The sequence below is a fragment of the Aspergillus affinis genome, assembly GCF_023601865.1.
Source record: "Aspergillus affinis strain CMG 70 chromosome Unknown NODE_45_length_233477_cov_87_579804, whole genome shotgun sequence".
Lineage (NCBI taxonomy): Eukaryota > Fungi > Ascomycota > Eurotiomycetes > Eurotiales > Aspergillaceae > Aspergillus > Aspergillus affinis.
Genome location: NW_026515826.1, coordinates 191,682 through 205,542, shown reverse-complemented (window position 1 = coordinate 205,542; position 13,861 = coordinate 191,682). Strand labels below are relative to the sequence as shown.

At 54.0% G+C, this 13,861-nt stretch overlaps 6 protein-coding genes across 6 annotated transcripts; 1 reads left to right on the top strand and 5 right to left on the bottom strand.

Annotated features, from left to right (window-relative positions):
• Positions 1 to 256: 256 nt before the first annotated feature.
• Positions 257 to 884, bottom strand: KD926_007601 (Vps55 family protein; the record flags this gene model as incomplete). Its single annotated transcript, XM_053100470.1, has 3 exons — positions 257 to 390; positions 565 to 778; positions 846 to 884. 3 exons carry the CDS (start codon positions 882 to 884, stop codon positions 257 to 259), a joined length of 387 nt encoding a protein of 128 aa, XP_052955908.1.
• Positions 885 to 1,417: 533 nt separating this feature from the next.
• pre5 (proteasome core particle subunit alpha 6) lies at positions 1,418 to 2,425 on the top strand (the record flags this gene model as incomplete). The annotated part of the gene is made up of 3 exons (XM_053100468.1): positions 1,418 to 1,455; positions 1,545 to 1,656; positions 1,784 to 2,425. 3 exons carry the CDS (start codon positions 1,418 to 1,420, stop codon positions 2,423 to 2,425), a joined length of 792 nt encoding a protein of 263 aa, XP_052955907.1.
• A 213-nt stretch (positions 2,426 to 2,638) lies between these two features.
• Positions 2,639 to 3,465, bottom strand: KD926_007599 (LOG family protein; the record flags this gene model as incomplete). The annotated part of the gene is made up of 2 exons (XM_053100467.1): positions 2,639 to 3,305; positions 3,422 to 3,465. 2 exons carry the CDS (start codon positions 3,463 to 3,465, stop codon positions 2,639 to 2,641), a joined length of 711 nt encoding a protein of 236 aa, XP_052955906.1.
• A 394-nt stretch (positions 3,466 to 3,859) lies between these two features.
• On the bottom strand, positions 3,860 to 4,979 carry med6 (mediator complex subunit MED6; the record flags this gene model as incomplete). The annotated part of the gene is made up of 3 exons (XM_053100466.1): positions 3,860 to 4,396; positions 4,450 to 4,811; positions 4,886 to 4,979. 3 exons carry the CDS (start codon positions 4,977 to 4,979, stop codon positions 3,860 to 3,862), a joined length of 993 nt encoding a protein of 330 aa, XP_052955905.1.
• Positions 4,980 to 5,394: 415 nt separating this feature from the next.
• On the bottom strand, positions 5,395 to 7,818 carry pabA (aminodeoxychorismate synthase pabA; the record flags this gene model as incomplete). The annotated part of the gene is made up of 1 exon (XM_053100465.1): positions 5,395 to 7,818. The coding sequence occupies one exon, from the start codon at positions 7,816 to 7,818 to the stop codon at positions 5,395 to 5,397; it is 2,424 nt and encodes an 807-aa protein (XP_052955904.1).
• Positions 7,819 to 8,444: 626 nt separating this feature from the next.
• KD926_007596 (histidine kinase-like ATPase domain-containing protein) lies at positions 8,445 to 13,760 on the bottom strand (the record flags this gene model as incomplete). Its single annotated transcript, XM_053100464.1, has 3 exons — positions 8,445 to 8,514; positions 8,573 to 13,582; positions 13,633 to 13,760. 3 exons carry the CDS (start codon positions 13,758 to 13,760, stop codon positions 8,445 to 8,447), a joined length of 5,208 nt encoding a protein of 1,735 aa, XP_052955903.1.
• Positions 13,761 to 13,861: the final 101 nt, after the last annotated feature.

Sequence of the window (13,861 nt, the reverse complement as noted above, 5' to 3'; positions counted from 1 at the left end):
TGCTGTGGCTACTAATACATCCAATCGCATCGCCGGACAAGAACATAAAAAAGATATCAAAAAGGCTTAATGAATAGGGAGTACCCTTCACTCCGAGGGTAGATAAAAGCAAATGACGGTTTCGTAAAAGGGATCATGGTTGCATAATATAGATATAGGTGCTAGTGATAAGGGGAAAGACCGGATAAAGAGAATCCGCAAAAGAGATAAACGGGGACAGTCAGCCTTCCTGAGATGACTTCCCTCCCATGGCGGCCTAGAACTCCTCCTGTTCCTGGAAAAACATCGAGAAACTAATGATAGTGCCATAGATCAAAAGTCCTCCAAGAATCGACATGATCATCGCGGGGACCTCGATAGCTCCGCTATGGGCCAAGACGGCGGGCAGAGCTGCGTAGAAGGGAGAGTTAGCAGGGGTAAAACGGATGGAAGATTGAGTGAGAAAGACGAAAGCTCCAGGAGCAGCTGAATCGGGCGTATGCGATCACAACCCTTGTGCAATGCAGCCGTTGTCGAAGCCTGCCCCGGGCAGTGTCCTCGCGAAACTCCGTCTGGGGAACTTACCAATGCCCATCAACACCAGGAAGCCCGTAAGGAAGCGGCCAAAATCCGCAGCCGCATTGCCAGAGGTGTCCATGAAATCATCCGGGTTGGCACATCGCGAGCAGATCCAGTTGGGGAGGGGCGCGACAACGTAAGTTGCGACGACAATTAGTGGCAGGAAGTTGTGCCACAGGGCGGACGAGAGGATGACGAGGAGGAAACCAATGGCAAGCACCTAATCATATAGACAAGACATTAGCAAAGATCCGGGTTGATGAGATTGCTGGACAGAATATGCATACAAATGAAAGCGCGATAATCGTCTTGAGTCCGGCCGTCATGATTGCGGAAGTTCAAGGACCGTCGAGGTCCAGCAAAAGCTCACAGCTAAAGGCAGCAGAAGAAGCGATGACACAGGTGAATCAAGTTCAAGCAGCAGCAGCAGCAGCAACAGAGATGAGGCGAGTGCGAACGCAGCCCGTCTGCATAGAGGATTAAGAAGTGGTGGAAGGGGGCAAGTCGGTAAGTTCAGTCAGTCAGTCAGTCATACGTAGGTCCTGTACGAGGAGTCGATGGGCGACGGGAGTGACGTTTGGCGGGAACTTGCAGCGCAGTCAGCCTCAGGCGCCAGGGCCACACGGCAACGAGGCATTAAGGCATTAAGGCATTAAGGCACCAAGACATCAGCTCAGGCGTACGGTAACGTAATTACGGCGAGAGGAAGGCACGTCAGTCGCTCTCTGCCTGCTCACCTCCAGCTCCGTCGCACCTCTTCCACCCTCCATCCTCCACCCCGTGTCATTCGCATCCATTCGCTTCTTTGATTCTCCGTCCAGCTCATCATCGATTACCGTTTCGTCATCTCTCGCTCGCCATGTTCAGGAACAACTACGACAACGATGCTGTCACCTTGTATGATCCTATCTCTAGCTCCTTCCGGCGTCTCCCCTCCCCAAGCTTCCCAACGACCAGCTAGCTAACTGCTTTTGTTTTGGTGACAGCTCTCCGCAGGGTCGGATATTCCAAGTCGAGTATGCACAAGAAGCCGTGAAGCAGGGATCCGTGGTGGTGGGATTGGTCAACAAGACGCATTCGGTCCTGGTTGGCTTGAAGGTGAGTAAATTGATCAGAATCATATAGTCGATGGCTACAAAAGTGTTTCAACCCGGGACAGGATTAGAAAAGACTTAGTAGCCCCTTAAGGACAAGAATAAGAAAAGCTGACGTCTTTCCCCTCCAGCGAAACGCCGAAGAGCTCTCCTCATACCAGAAGAAGATCATCGAAGTCGACTCTCATATGGGCATTGCGATCGCCGGTCTGGCCTCCGACGCCCGCGTGCTTTCCAACTACATGAAACAGCAGTCTCTCGGCTCTCGAATGACCTATGGTCGGCCCATCCCCGTGGACCGCATCGTCACTCAGATTGCCGACCGCGCCCAAACAAACACCCAGCAGTACGGAAAGCGACCCTACGGCGTTGGCCTGCTCGTGGCCGGAGTCGACGAGGCCGGCCCTCATCTGTTTGAGTTCCAGCCCTCGGGCATGATCCACGAGATGGTGGCGTGCGCCATCGGGGCCCGCTCCCAGATGGCTCGGACGTACCTCGAGCGCAACCTCGACCAGATCTCCGGCAGCTCCCGCGACGAACTGATCACTCACGGCCTGCGGGCGCTCAAGGAGACCCTGTCCCAGGATAAGGAGCTGACGGTCGACAACACCTCCGTGGGCGTGGTTGGTCTTGCGGGCGAGGGCGCTAAGGGAAAGATTGAAAGCTTCAAGCTGTACGAGGGTCAAAAACTGTTACCGCTTCTGGAGGCCCTGGAGCAGTCGGATTCGAGCGAGACGAAAGAAGGAGAGGCGACGATGGAGGTTGACTCATAAAGTACTTCAACTAGATGCATGTCCGTAGCTTACGAATCTTGAACCTTTCTCCGTGTGCGAGTGTGTTTTCAAGTCTGTCTTTATCGGTATTGAAGTAAGTTCGTTCTCTACTAAGTATGCCACCAATTGTCATGAATAAGTCGAGTCTCTTGATGTCTAGCTTTATTTGGTACCGTCTATGTAGGGACAAAGGCCATTGTAGAATCGAACCTCTTACTCATCGGACCAGTTCAGTTGCATTCTACCATTGCTGACTTTGTACCCGGTCAGTCGCGGCCACACCTCAGCGACGCTCTTCGCCTCGACGAGGATATCGCCGTTCGCCTCCCCAATGTAGCCCTCGCGGACGGCATTCTTGACCCAGGTCAGCACCCCATCCCAGTACCCGTTGACGTTGAGCAGCACGACTGGCATCTGGTGAATGCCCAGTTGATTCCAGGTCGTCATCTCCATCACCTCCTCGATGGTGCCGAATCCGCCGGCCAGCGAGACGAAGCCCGATCCGGGCCCTCCCTCGCCCACCTTAGTCGCCATCAGGCGCTTGCGCGTATGCATGTCCGGCACGACCGTCGTGATGCCGTACTCCGACGCCGCCGTCGAGTCCGTCACCACCCGCTCGGCCTCCTTGCCGTCGCCCGCCGTCGTCGCCTCGTCACTTTTCGTCTGCCCGTATCCTTCCTCGATCCGCACCAGTGCTCGCGGAATGATGCCATGCACCGCTTGCGGGCCGGATAGCGATACCAGCGTCCGCGCCACTTCGCCCATCAGACCCCGCGTGCCGCCGCCGTAGACAAGGTGTACGTTGTTTCGGTGGAGCTCGTGCGCCAGAGCCCGCGCGGTCTCCATGTGAACGGGATCATTGCCGGATACGGAGCCACAACTATAGAAGGGATTTGCAAATTAGTTGGGTTCGAACCTCGAACACAATCGCGGGGCGGAGGAAAGGAAGACCGAAGGTGGGGAGGAGGGGAGAAGGGGAAAGGCGGAGAAACTCACAACACACAAACCACGGCGGGCTTTTCTGCTTGAGCGGTCGCCATTTTGTTTCTTATTCTTTGAATTTAGAGAAGATGTTGCGCAATGGCCGGTCTCAATTGAATACTCGAAGGTCGGAAGAAGGTGGGGAAAGGAATAGAGAAATGATGACCACTGGGAGGGAAAGAATCCACCGGCGTCAAATACCAACTGCATGCCAGTCCAATGAGTCATCGTCGAGCTGCCCAAACACTCCTGCGCTGGGGGCTTCCCTTTACCAGTTCTTTCTTCATGCGAGACTCCGTGTAGGGCTAGGTGCACATCGTGATGAGCCCCGCGATCCAGGACTATCGGAATCTTACTCGGATGGGCCGGGATGACTGCATTCCAATCCAGTTTTCTTTTTTTTGGACTATGGGTATCATCGATTAACAATTAAGTATCTGACTGGCGTGGCACTCAACTACCGGCTCTGACTTTTCTCTTTCGCATTTTACTATTCTCCTCCGAGCCAGTCGTCCCCGGAGTGCCCTTATCAGGAGCTTTTCCCGGCGTATCGACCCTGACCTGTGGAGTCGCAGCTCTCCCCGGCACACTACTTGGACGGCTTATGTTCGACGACGGCTTCGGCGCCGCGAGTCGGTCGGCGTCCCCGGATTTGGACAGGATGAACGACCCGGGTTCTCCTACCAAGGGGTTCTCATCCATATATTCGTCTCCAAATCGGGAGAGAAGAGCGAACGACTCTGCCAGGGTTTTTGTGTCTTGGAGCGCCAACCCGGCGCTGCTGGTGTGGGCGCCCCCGAGCGGGTTCCTAGTAGATTCGACCTCGGGTAGAGGCGTGTTCTCCTTGCTTTGTTGAGACGAGGCCCCGGGCTGACTGGGGTCGGTCGACTTGGGTGCGGGCGGCAGATAGGTGTGACCGTGAGACGGGGTGAACGTCGGCAGTGTGGATGCAGTCTTGAGGAGACTCGTGAGTGAGGTGACGGAAGATAGCTAGTCATGAGTTAGTCAAAGTCCAGTCGCGGCCTTGGGGGTGTAGCACGTACAATGCGATTCCCCACAACGCTGGCTACCGACGGAGCCATGTAGATACAGTCGCCCATCACAAAGTAGGTCGAAAGGATGACAACTTCGTCCTCCAAGCCGGTCCGCTTTCGCCTCGTTTGTTTCCGGATCACCCAGACGTTGGACGGCTCGTGGGCGAATTGCGTGCCTGACTGTGCTGCTGCTTGTAACGGATCATAGGCGACGACGAATTCCAGGCCCTGCATGGTTTTCAATCGCGATTCAAAAGCCTCCCGGGTTTCCACAAAATGGCGTAGGGCTTCGTTGTAGTTCGCCTGGATGGCCAGGGAAGCATTATTCGAGGTGGCATCGAAGAACGGCGATTCGGCAAAGTAGAAGAGAACTGTTGGAGAAGAGAGGGAGATTTCCCAGCATCAGTGCAACGAATACAAGGCAAAGGAGAAGGGTGGTCCTTACTGTTGTTCGAGTGAAGATAGCCTCCCATCATCTGGACATGAGGCGGCGATCGCCAGAGGATCTCCTCCATTGAGGCATCCTGATTGCCCGCCATAGGAACAGTCGGAACCCAGGTTATTATCTAGAGGATTTCCAGAGGCTGTGTCACGTTGGAATTGCGAAGTGAGGTGGGTTTGGAGCAGGGGGGGGGAACAGGAGCAGCGGGCAAAGAAGACAAAGCAAAGCGCCCTCTCCGCGGAGCTTGGAGATGTTTGCCTGGTTTGCACTGCACCCCAGTCTACACTCTGTTCACCACAAGATAAGATAGGAGAGATGTATAAATATAATTCAATAATTCATTAATATAATTCTAATAAACGCCCGCTGAAAACCACCCTTCGCTAATATGTTGAATCCGACTGTATGCCATCTATGCTTGATCCCAAAGACCGTGTCTATGCAACTGTTGAAAAGCGTTGCGGTGAAAACACCTGAGCACATCAAAAGAAAGAAAGTATACGAACATCCCCTTAAGGATTCAAGGGCGCGAAAATACCAGAGACTGTCCGAAGTTTGGTCAGCATTTCATCCCATTCGCCCTGTGCGGTACTAAGGACAGTGACAGCGCCGCCGGCGCCAATCCGCCACCGCTGCTCATCGCTCTGCTCATCAGCACAGGTGAACGCAGTGCGGATGAGAACCGAGAAGCTGCCGCCGCCGCCGAGGTCGAGAAAGCCCATGACCCCGGAGTAGACGCCTCGCTTGCGGGTTTCGATCGCAGAGAGGTGCATGCACGATCGTTCCTTGGGGGCTCCTGTCATGGAGCCGGGAGGAAGACATCGCTGTAAGGTGGTAAGCCCGTGGGCAGACATGTTCGCAGACTGGAACTGTGGCCTGTCGCGCACCGCGAAGCCCGGCCGGTTCGGGTCAACGGTTCCTTTCACGTGGGTAATCATTTGATAGACTCGTCCGTGGTCTTCCACCTCGAGAAGTTTTTCCACATGAACACCACCGGAACCACAGATCCCGTAAAGGTCATGGCGTATCAGGTCTGCAATCATCAAGTTTTCCGCCATTTCCTTGGTCGATCCGAGAATCTCCTTGGCCTTTTGCAATGTCATCTCTTCGGACTTGCGGACAGTGCCTTTCATGGGTTTCATCTCGAGGGTGGACGTTCGGTCCCAATTGAGGAAACACTCGGGACTGCTGCTGACGATCCTGGCTCTACCCAGCCTCACATAGGCGCTGAATGCGGCGGGATTGTACCTCCGTAGTCGCTTATATAGTTTCCACGGAAAGACTGCCCGACCACTCTTGGTGGAGGGTGCAGGCAGCTTGACCGAGGTTTCGCAGCTCAAACAAAGTTCGTATGACTCGCCCGCCTCCAACTCGACCTTACAAGCATCGACCTTGTCTTGGTAGGTGTGCTGGCTGGGGAATTGAATCTCTGCTTGCCGGAGAATGGAATCCAGGAACTCCGAGTCGTCGGATGTCTCAGGGGCATCCACCGAGGAAGTGTCCTTCAGTAACTGCAGGGTTTCATCGAGCCAGCCTGTGGGTACGTCGTCATTTTTTCGAATTGATTGTATCGTGACACGACCCGTATCCTTATCGACAACAATACTCCTCTCCGTCCATAGCAGGCTGACGTCCGCAGGGTCTTCCCCTGGGAGATCTTGTGCGGGATCTTTTTCCAGATCGTGATTCTTTGGTCGAGCGAGACAAGCGAGGCCCAGTTCGTATGAAAAGTAACCCAAGAAACCTCCCCAAAATGGAATCGTTCGGTCACCCGAGCGGACCTTTTTCATCTCCATCAAATACCTGAGGATATCCCAGAGCTGGGTGACGGGTAGTTTCTCTTCCACGACCATTCCTTCCTGTTCTGAGCCATGACGGGAGCTAGAGGGGTCCAGGAGTTTTTCTAACACCAGGTTCTCCGTCTGGGTGTAGAATTCTAGCCTCCAACTAGACGGGCTCGGTACCGAAATGACACTAAATCTATCGTTGGACTGAAACAACACCGTTGGCGCGGTGGGGGTATTTAATCTTTCGCAAATCATCTCTGCATCCAGTTTGCCAGCCGGGAGGGCACGAAAGGCAGCGTGGTCCGAGGTGGACGCACTCCAGTCCAGCATCGTCGAGGCAATCTCCGGAAGGGAAGGCATATCGCTCGACGGCTGAACCAGGTTGCTCGAAAGGGTCCTGTAGCCTCCGCGTCCGTTCTGTTTGTTGTAGATAAGAGACATTTCCCACCATCTCCTCAGAATCCTGTTGCAAACTTGGCGATCCGACTTGCAAGATTCCGGATGGAACTGCACTCCCCAAAACGGCTTGCTTTTGTGGCGCGCTGCCATCGGGATTTGCGTTCTTGTACCAGACCCCTCTCCCCCAACCAAGAGCCACGCTAAGAAATCAAGGTCGGCGGGGCTAGGTTTCTCTCCATTGGCGCCGCCACTCGAGGCCGAGCCGTCCCATTTAGCATATAGGGAGTGGTACAGAGTGACCTCCACATGCTGATAGTCCACGAAGATGTCTTTCTGCGCCGAGGCAATCCGACGGACCTGGCCATGGAGTGGGTACGGTAACCGGCCGACAGACAGTCCATGTTGAAGGCAGAGGCTTTGAAACCCAAGGCAGATTCCCAGAACGGGCAGGATATCACCATCGCGGAGATTCCAGATATCGCGCATAATGCCGATGTCTTCTGGGACCTTGGGGTCGCCGGGTCCCGGGCCTAGGACCACCGCTTCAAAGTGTTGGAGATATTCGATCATGTTCCCTTCGGGCCATTGCGAGTCGATCATCTTGACTGTCACCTTCACTCCCAGCACTTCTTCGAGCATGGCCACGACATTGTAAGAAAATGAATCATAGGCATCAACGTAGAGAACATTTTTGCGAGAACCAATCCCGATCGACGGTGAGGATTCGACATGCCCTAGTAAAGGAGCCATGCTGCAGGAGTTGTTAGGGGAAGTAAGCTTGCGCCTAGACCTAAGGGACTGAGACGAAGTGCAAGTTTATATAGATCCTCTGAAATCCCGACTGAAAGGGACAGAAAAGAAAAAAGAGAAATTTTTTTTTTCTTGATCCGAAATCATACAAAGATAAATAATAACCTTCTTAATCTTCAGGGCCGAGAGGCGACAGGACAGGCAGACCATGGACGAAAGAAATCTGGACCAACCCAAGAGGCGTGTGGAGGTGGCAACGGTTCCACCAAGAAAAGTTGGCGCAAAGATTTTCCTTTTATCTCCGTGGACCCTGCATGGTTAAGTCAACGACAGGGGTGGAACAGTTAAGAAGGGAGGGAAATTAAATTAAATCAGGAATTAAGTAGAAGCGAGGAGGGAGAGGAGAGAGAGAGAAAAGAAAAGCCTTCCGCGGGGTTGACGAGGGAGAAGGAATTTTGCTGCGGCTTCGGAACGGCAATCGACGGAAGAGAAGAGTAACGCTTGGCTGCAACGGAATAGATCCAATTCATTTATCTGTACATGTACAAGGAGGGTCGCTCATCAACGCCATTAACTTCTAATAGTTATCATATCTGTGCCAACAAATGCAACCAAATGCTTAGATCCTAACTGCTGGGGGCTGGAGCGGCCAACTTGGTGGCGATCTTGGGGAAGTACTGCGCAACGAATCCTTCACTACAGATGGGAGGTTAGCAAGATGAGTTAATGCATCAAAGCAACAGGTTCAACGTACGTGTAGTAACTGTGAGCAGAGCTGTGGTCGCCAATCAAGTTGTGGGCCAACTCATGACAGAGAATCACCCACCAATACACCAGGGCGTCGCTTCGGTCGGCAGTCGAGCTCTGGAGCAGCTCTTTCTCGTGCAATTGTTCGAAGTAGAAGTAATTGCAGAAGATGCTGCCACCTCGGTTGAAAGCTATAGTCTTTCCACCGGGATCGTAGAAGACACTGAGAATGTTCGTGCGCAGGGAGAAGACGCCTGCGCAATCGATCAAGACCGAGGCAAACATGTTGATGCCGCTGCTATTCTGGGCCAAAAAGTTGGACCGGTCAGGCAGAGTCTTGACGAAAAACACATTCATTCCACAGGGAAGAGACGCCACAAACTCCAGATCATGACTCGGCTGCTCGTCACAATAGGACTTGGATTCGGTGATCTGGTTCGTCTCCGGCCGACTGTAGAGCCCCGACGATCCGTGCGGCCGACAGGCTTGAACCGCCGACAGCAGCTCGTTCTGTAGACGGTGCGGAGAGCTAACAGTGACCGGTGCCTCGGGGCGCGACGACTTCTGCGGGTCTTCCGGTGAGTATGGGGGCGGCGGAGGAGGCGTGGGCGATTTCGAGGAATCCGGAGGCGTAGGCTGGGATGGCTCGCTGTTGAGGGGATTCCAGTTCGACCGCCCGCCCTCCAGCCCGAGGCGTTTACTCCAATTCGCAAACAGGCCGCGGGGACGCCGGTCTTGCTGGCTGGATTCCGAGCTGTTGTCCGATAGTGCGCCGGGGCCGGCACTCCCTTCTTTGCTGGACGGAGAGTCTGGGAAGTCGCCCGGCATTAAAGACCGCTGCCTTTCCTCGCTCTGCGGCTTAGACCGACGTTCCTGTGCCCATGCAGCCTCTCTCTCCTGAAGGCGTTGTCGCTCCTCCTCTAATTGCATCTGCCGACGATCTTCGGCCACTCGGGCTTCCTGGGCCTTTTGCTTGAGGATGCGCTCCACGTTATATCCTCGCACCTTGAGCTCCATGAGATCAGTCTTCATCAACATCTCCAGTGTCAGGATCGAGTGAAGTTTCGGGCGAACGAGGAGGAGAAGCACAAGGGCTTGGCTAATCTCGTAGATGTTGAACATTCCGGGACAAACCCACAAGCACCAGGATCGCGTTTGCTGCGTGACGATGGCACTGCGTTTCTGCGTATGGGAGATGCGACGGCCCCGGAGAGAGCGGGTGAGCGAAATGGAATGTGCCACCTGGACCTCCAGGTTCTTGTCCAGCCATCGAACATCATGGCGGATAGAGTTGGCAGACTGTTCATGAAGAAAGAGTCGGCAGCGCTCATTGACCAGCTTCTTCAATTTGGCCGCTGGTCGCTGGTCGGCGACCATTGCACCGCAATGTGTTCGTTCCTCAACCAGGCCGCTGAGCGGCGTCGCCCCGAGGGCGATGTAGAAATTCTCCAGCGCCTCCTCCTGCGGTGCCGCGAGGATATGTTCCTTGAACAGGCTGAAACTTTGGAAGTCATCCACCACGACGGCGTCTTTTGCAGGAGTCAACACCCATTCTTTGATGCTTTGTTCATCGTCGTCGTCATCGTCGGATCCGCGGATCCCCATCTTTCGATCCGTACCATGAGTTCGAGAGGAGATGTCTCGACTAGCGAGGAGAAAAGCGGACCGTTTCATCTCATTAAAGAGCTCTCGGTCCCTTTTTAACATCGATACGTTCTCCGCCAAGGTTCCGAGCAGTTTGAGGTATTTCTCCGAGCTTTGAAATGTAGACGATATCCTCGCAGGCTCCTTGACTAGCATCTGCGCGAGCTCGATCTTTGTGGGCTCCCGCTTGGAACCAACGGCCATCAGGAAGAAATTGGCTTCCTGTCCATAATCGACAAAGTCGAAAATATCGCGATAGTCTTCACCTTCCCCGAGATAGCAAAGTCTGGGGGCCACGCGCCGAGGACTTGACTCTTTGCCCTCCGTGTGGGAGATGGGGACGATCCGTGCATTGCTGACGCGATCTATATCCCGCGCGCTGAGCTCCGAGACACGCCCAGCGAGGTATTTGAACAGCACCCTTGCATCTCGCTTTGTGGCAGGGGGCTGACGAAGTAAGAAATCCAGGCATTCTGTGAGGGCAGGGTGCTGCTTGACGCCTAGTTTGGAAGAATGGGCATGAAGGTCTTTCCGTAAGATAGATAATCCAAACAAAGTGGCTCCTTCGTCAGTGAAACATTTGCTTGGAGTCGTCAGAACGCCGGTGGCCCCTTCAACCGGTAGGAACGGAACATTGACGGCAGCACAGTCAAAGGCTGCGTAGCCGTTGTTGTGGTACTCGGCGATGTAGTACGACATTGCCTTCCCGTGAAGGGCCCAGTCGTTATTCGCCGCCGCCTGCGCCATGATCTGCACCAATTCCGCGGCTGATGGGGAGCTTCTCAAGCCTAGCATGGCCAAGAATTTACCCTCACTGCTACTGGTCTGATATCGTGCGGGCCATTCAAGCACCGGTAGCCCGAGTGCTCTGAAGGAATCCTTTGGCTCAAAAAGTTCATAGATTTTGTAGCGCCGGCGAGCAGCGGGGTTGGACTTGTCCGGTTCAGCGGTGCAGATACTGGTGTTTCGGAGTCTCTTGATATCATTTGCCGGGATGTCATCACGGACAGAAGCCAGATAACGGATGAGATCAACGTGGCTCCATTTTCCGTTGTTACTGCCATCAGGTGACTCTGAAGTGTCGAGGAGACGCTCAAAGATTACACCCAACTCGACCGTCTTTCGCACTCCAAGGGCCGTCAAAAACTTCTCCTTCACGCTGTTGAGACCATGCACCACTGGCAGATCATCGAACAGCCGCACGGATGAGAAATAGGTTTCTGCCGGCCGTTTCATACCGAGTCTGGTTGGAATGACGGTGTGCGGCTGCAGCAAGTTGATCACAGTCTGTTTGGAGGGTTGGCTCAGGGGCTCCCATTGTTTTGAAAGAACCGGCATCACCTGCGCCGAAAATGATGGTGTCTGCGTGATGTCTTGCTCCAACGCAAGAACGTTCCGATTTCCTGCATTGGTGACCAACCAACGAAGCCAGGGGACTATCTGAAGCTCTGCCCAGCCGAATGCCTCCAGTTCTAGTTTTCCCAGGGACTTGGTATATTTGAAAGGCATCACCGACGGCGCCACTGGCAGGTCGACGGGTATCTTTTGCGGACTGAGGTAGCTGCTGATGTCTGCAAAAACGATCAGCCGGGTGGTCTTGCCGCCGCTGTCTTCGTCGTTGGCCACCGCAACACTCAACAGGCTCTGGACGGAAGAAAAATCGAGGTGTCCTGAAACGGCCCTTCGACCGAGCCAGGCAAGAAACTCGACGACCTGACTTGACCGCAACGTGCTGGCTTCTAATTCCCGCTTGATATCAGATACAGTGACGTCCGTCACCAGTCCAAAATCCGTCAGCTTTCGAACAAAGTCCTTCGCGCCGCCAACGAATTCATCTGGTAGTACCGGAATGGAATCCATAAAGCTCAGATCTTTGGGCGCGATTCGCGCCTGATGGCTTTGAATGACGCCGCATGTCGATAGCACGTCTATGGAGGCATTCTTGTTGCATGTCCAGAATGAATCCTCGATTGTTTGCCCTAGAAGAGAAGACGGCGTCGACTCGCGGAAGACAAACTGATTCGCGGTGTGGATGGCCTCGGGCAGCACTCCAGCAATATCTTCCTTGCGGATTTTGGAAGGATGTGATGCCTGGACTTTGGATCTGATCGATGCCATTTCTGCGGACCAAGCGATTCGACAGACAATCCCCGCCGCCCTTAGCATTTCCATGTTCCACTTGCTGATATAGCGGGTGTTGAGATCGATGCTCTCACGCTCCACGGTGGGGATGACGGAGGGAGCTGAGATGTGTGCGTTCAGGCCCGTGGTCTGCTGGGTGGGAAAGCCAATAAAGATCCGCCCAGCCTTCGATGGAAGAATGGAGGCCAGCACCTCTGATGACTGAAAACCGGCCTGCCCAGACGCGATGCTTGTATCATAGGAAGGAGTCAGCACGGCCAGCGTGGACTTCTTCGGCGGGGGCTTTCGAGTAGCTCGTTCGAGCTCGTTGCTCAAAGACTGACTAATCGAAGATTGAAGGCTTGCAGTGTTGATGTGTAAGAAGACCGATGCCGTTGCACTACCGTTCAGTTCTTCGGCGTTATTGCTGACTGACGGCTCGGGGTTATCAGGCTTTGCGGGATTCTTCTCTTGGGTATTTTGGCCTGTGAGCCGGGAGAAGAAGGTCCGCAACGATCCCGCCGTGTCCCTGAGGCCTTCGCGAAACACGCTAGCATTGGGATTCCATTCAACAACCCGCATCCAAGACGCATCCACTTGCGCGACTTCTCGCGTGACATTTGTGATCTTCATCAGGCCCTGGGGAGTCTTTGTCTCGATGTCCCCCGGAATCGTAAGACTGATGCTTGGTGCGGTCTTCTTGGTGAGTTTCAAGAGATTCCAGTCATCTAGCCACAACTCTATGCTCTCGAGGCTGACGAATGTCAGGCTGCTGGACAGGAATTGACAGAGCTGCATGAGAGACGGAATCGGGGATGTGTCATTGCGATAATCCAGAACGAACGTCGTTTCCGGGTTCCCTGAGGTGTCGTCTAGTTGTAACCGACGGGTAAAGAGCGCATTCCCTTTCCAATAAAATGCCATCGCATCCTTTCCGGATGATACGAACGGCTCTTCGCAGTCATCGAAAACACTGTAGAACCCGACGCCGAACGCGCCGATCTTGGTCTCGTCAGGATTCCCATCCGCAATTCGTTTTAATCGTGCCCAATCCTTCTCGCTGAACGGAAGACCATTGTTTGATACTAAGAGACGCTTCAAGGTATGATGCGAAATTGTGTGCTTGACTAGTGTCGTGTCGTCGGCGGGGGAAGGCAACGGCACGGTTACAGAGGGTAGCGTCTCGAATTTGATTGTGACTTTCGTGGCATTCGCATCGGCGGCGTTTTGGATCATCTCTCGTAAGACGGTCCTATTGTTCAATTAGCCTGGTTCTCAGATCAGTCGACTAGGCTGGCATACCATTTCCCCGAGTATCGAGCCAGGACTTTGGAGATCAAGCCTCTCGTGTCGACCGTCACAGCCTCCTCGTCATTTCCCGAACCCATCGTGCGCGCCTTAAGCGCATTGAAATCCAATCCTGGCGCCATCTTCGTCGAGCCAAGTCGGCCAGCTAAACTTCCCTGCGAAACTTCCCTCCAAACCAAACAGGCAACGACAGGTAGTAGTACGCCGATCGCCAAATTCTCAC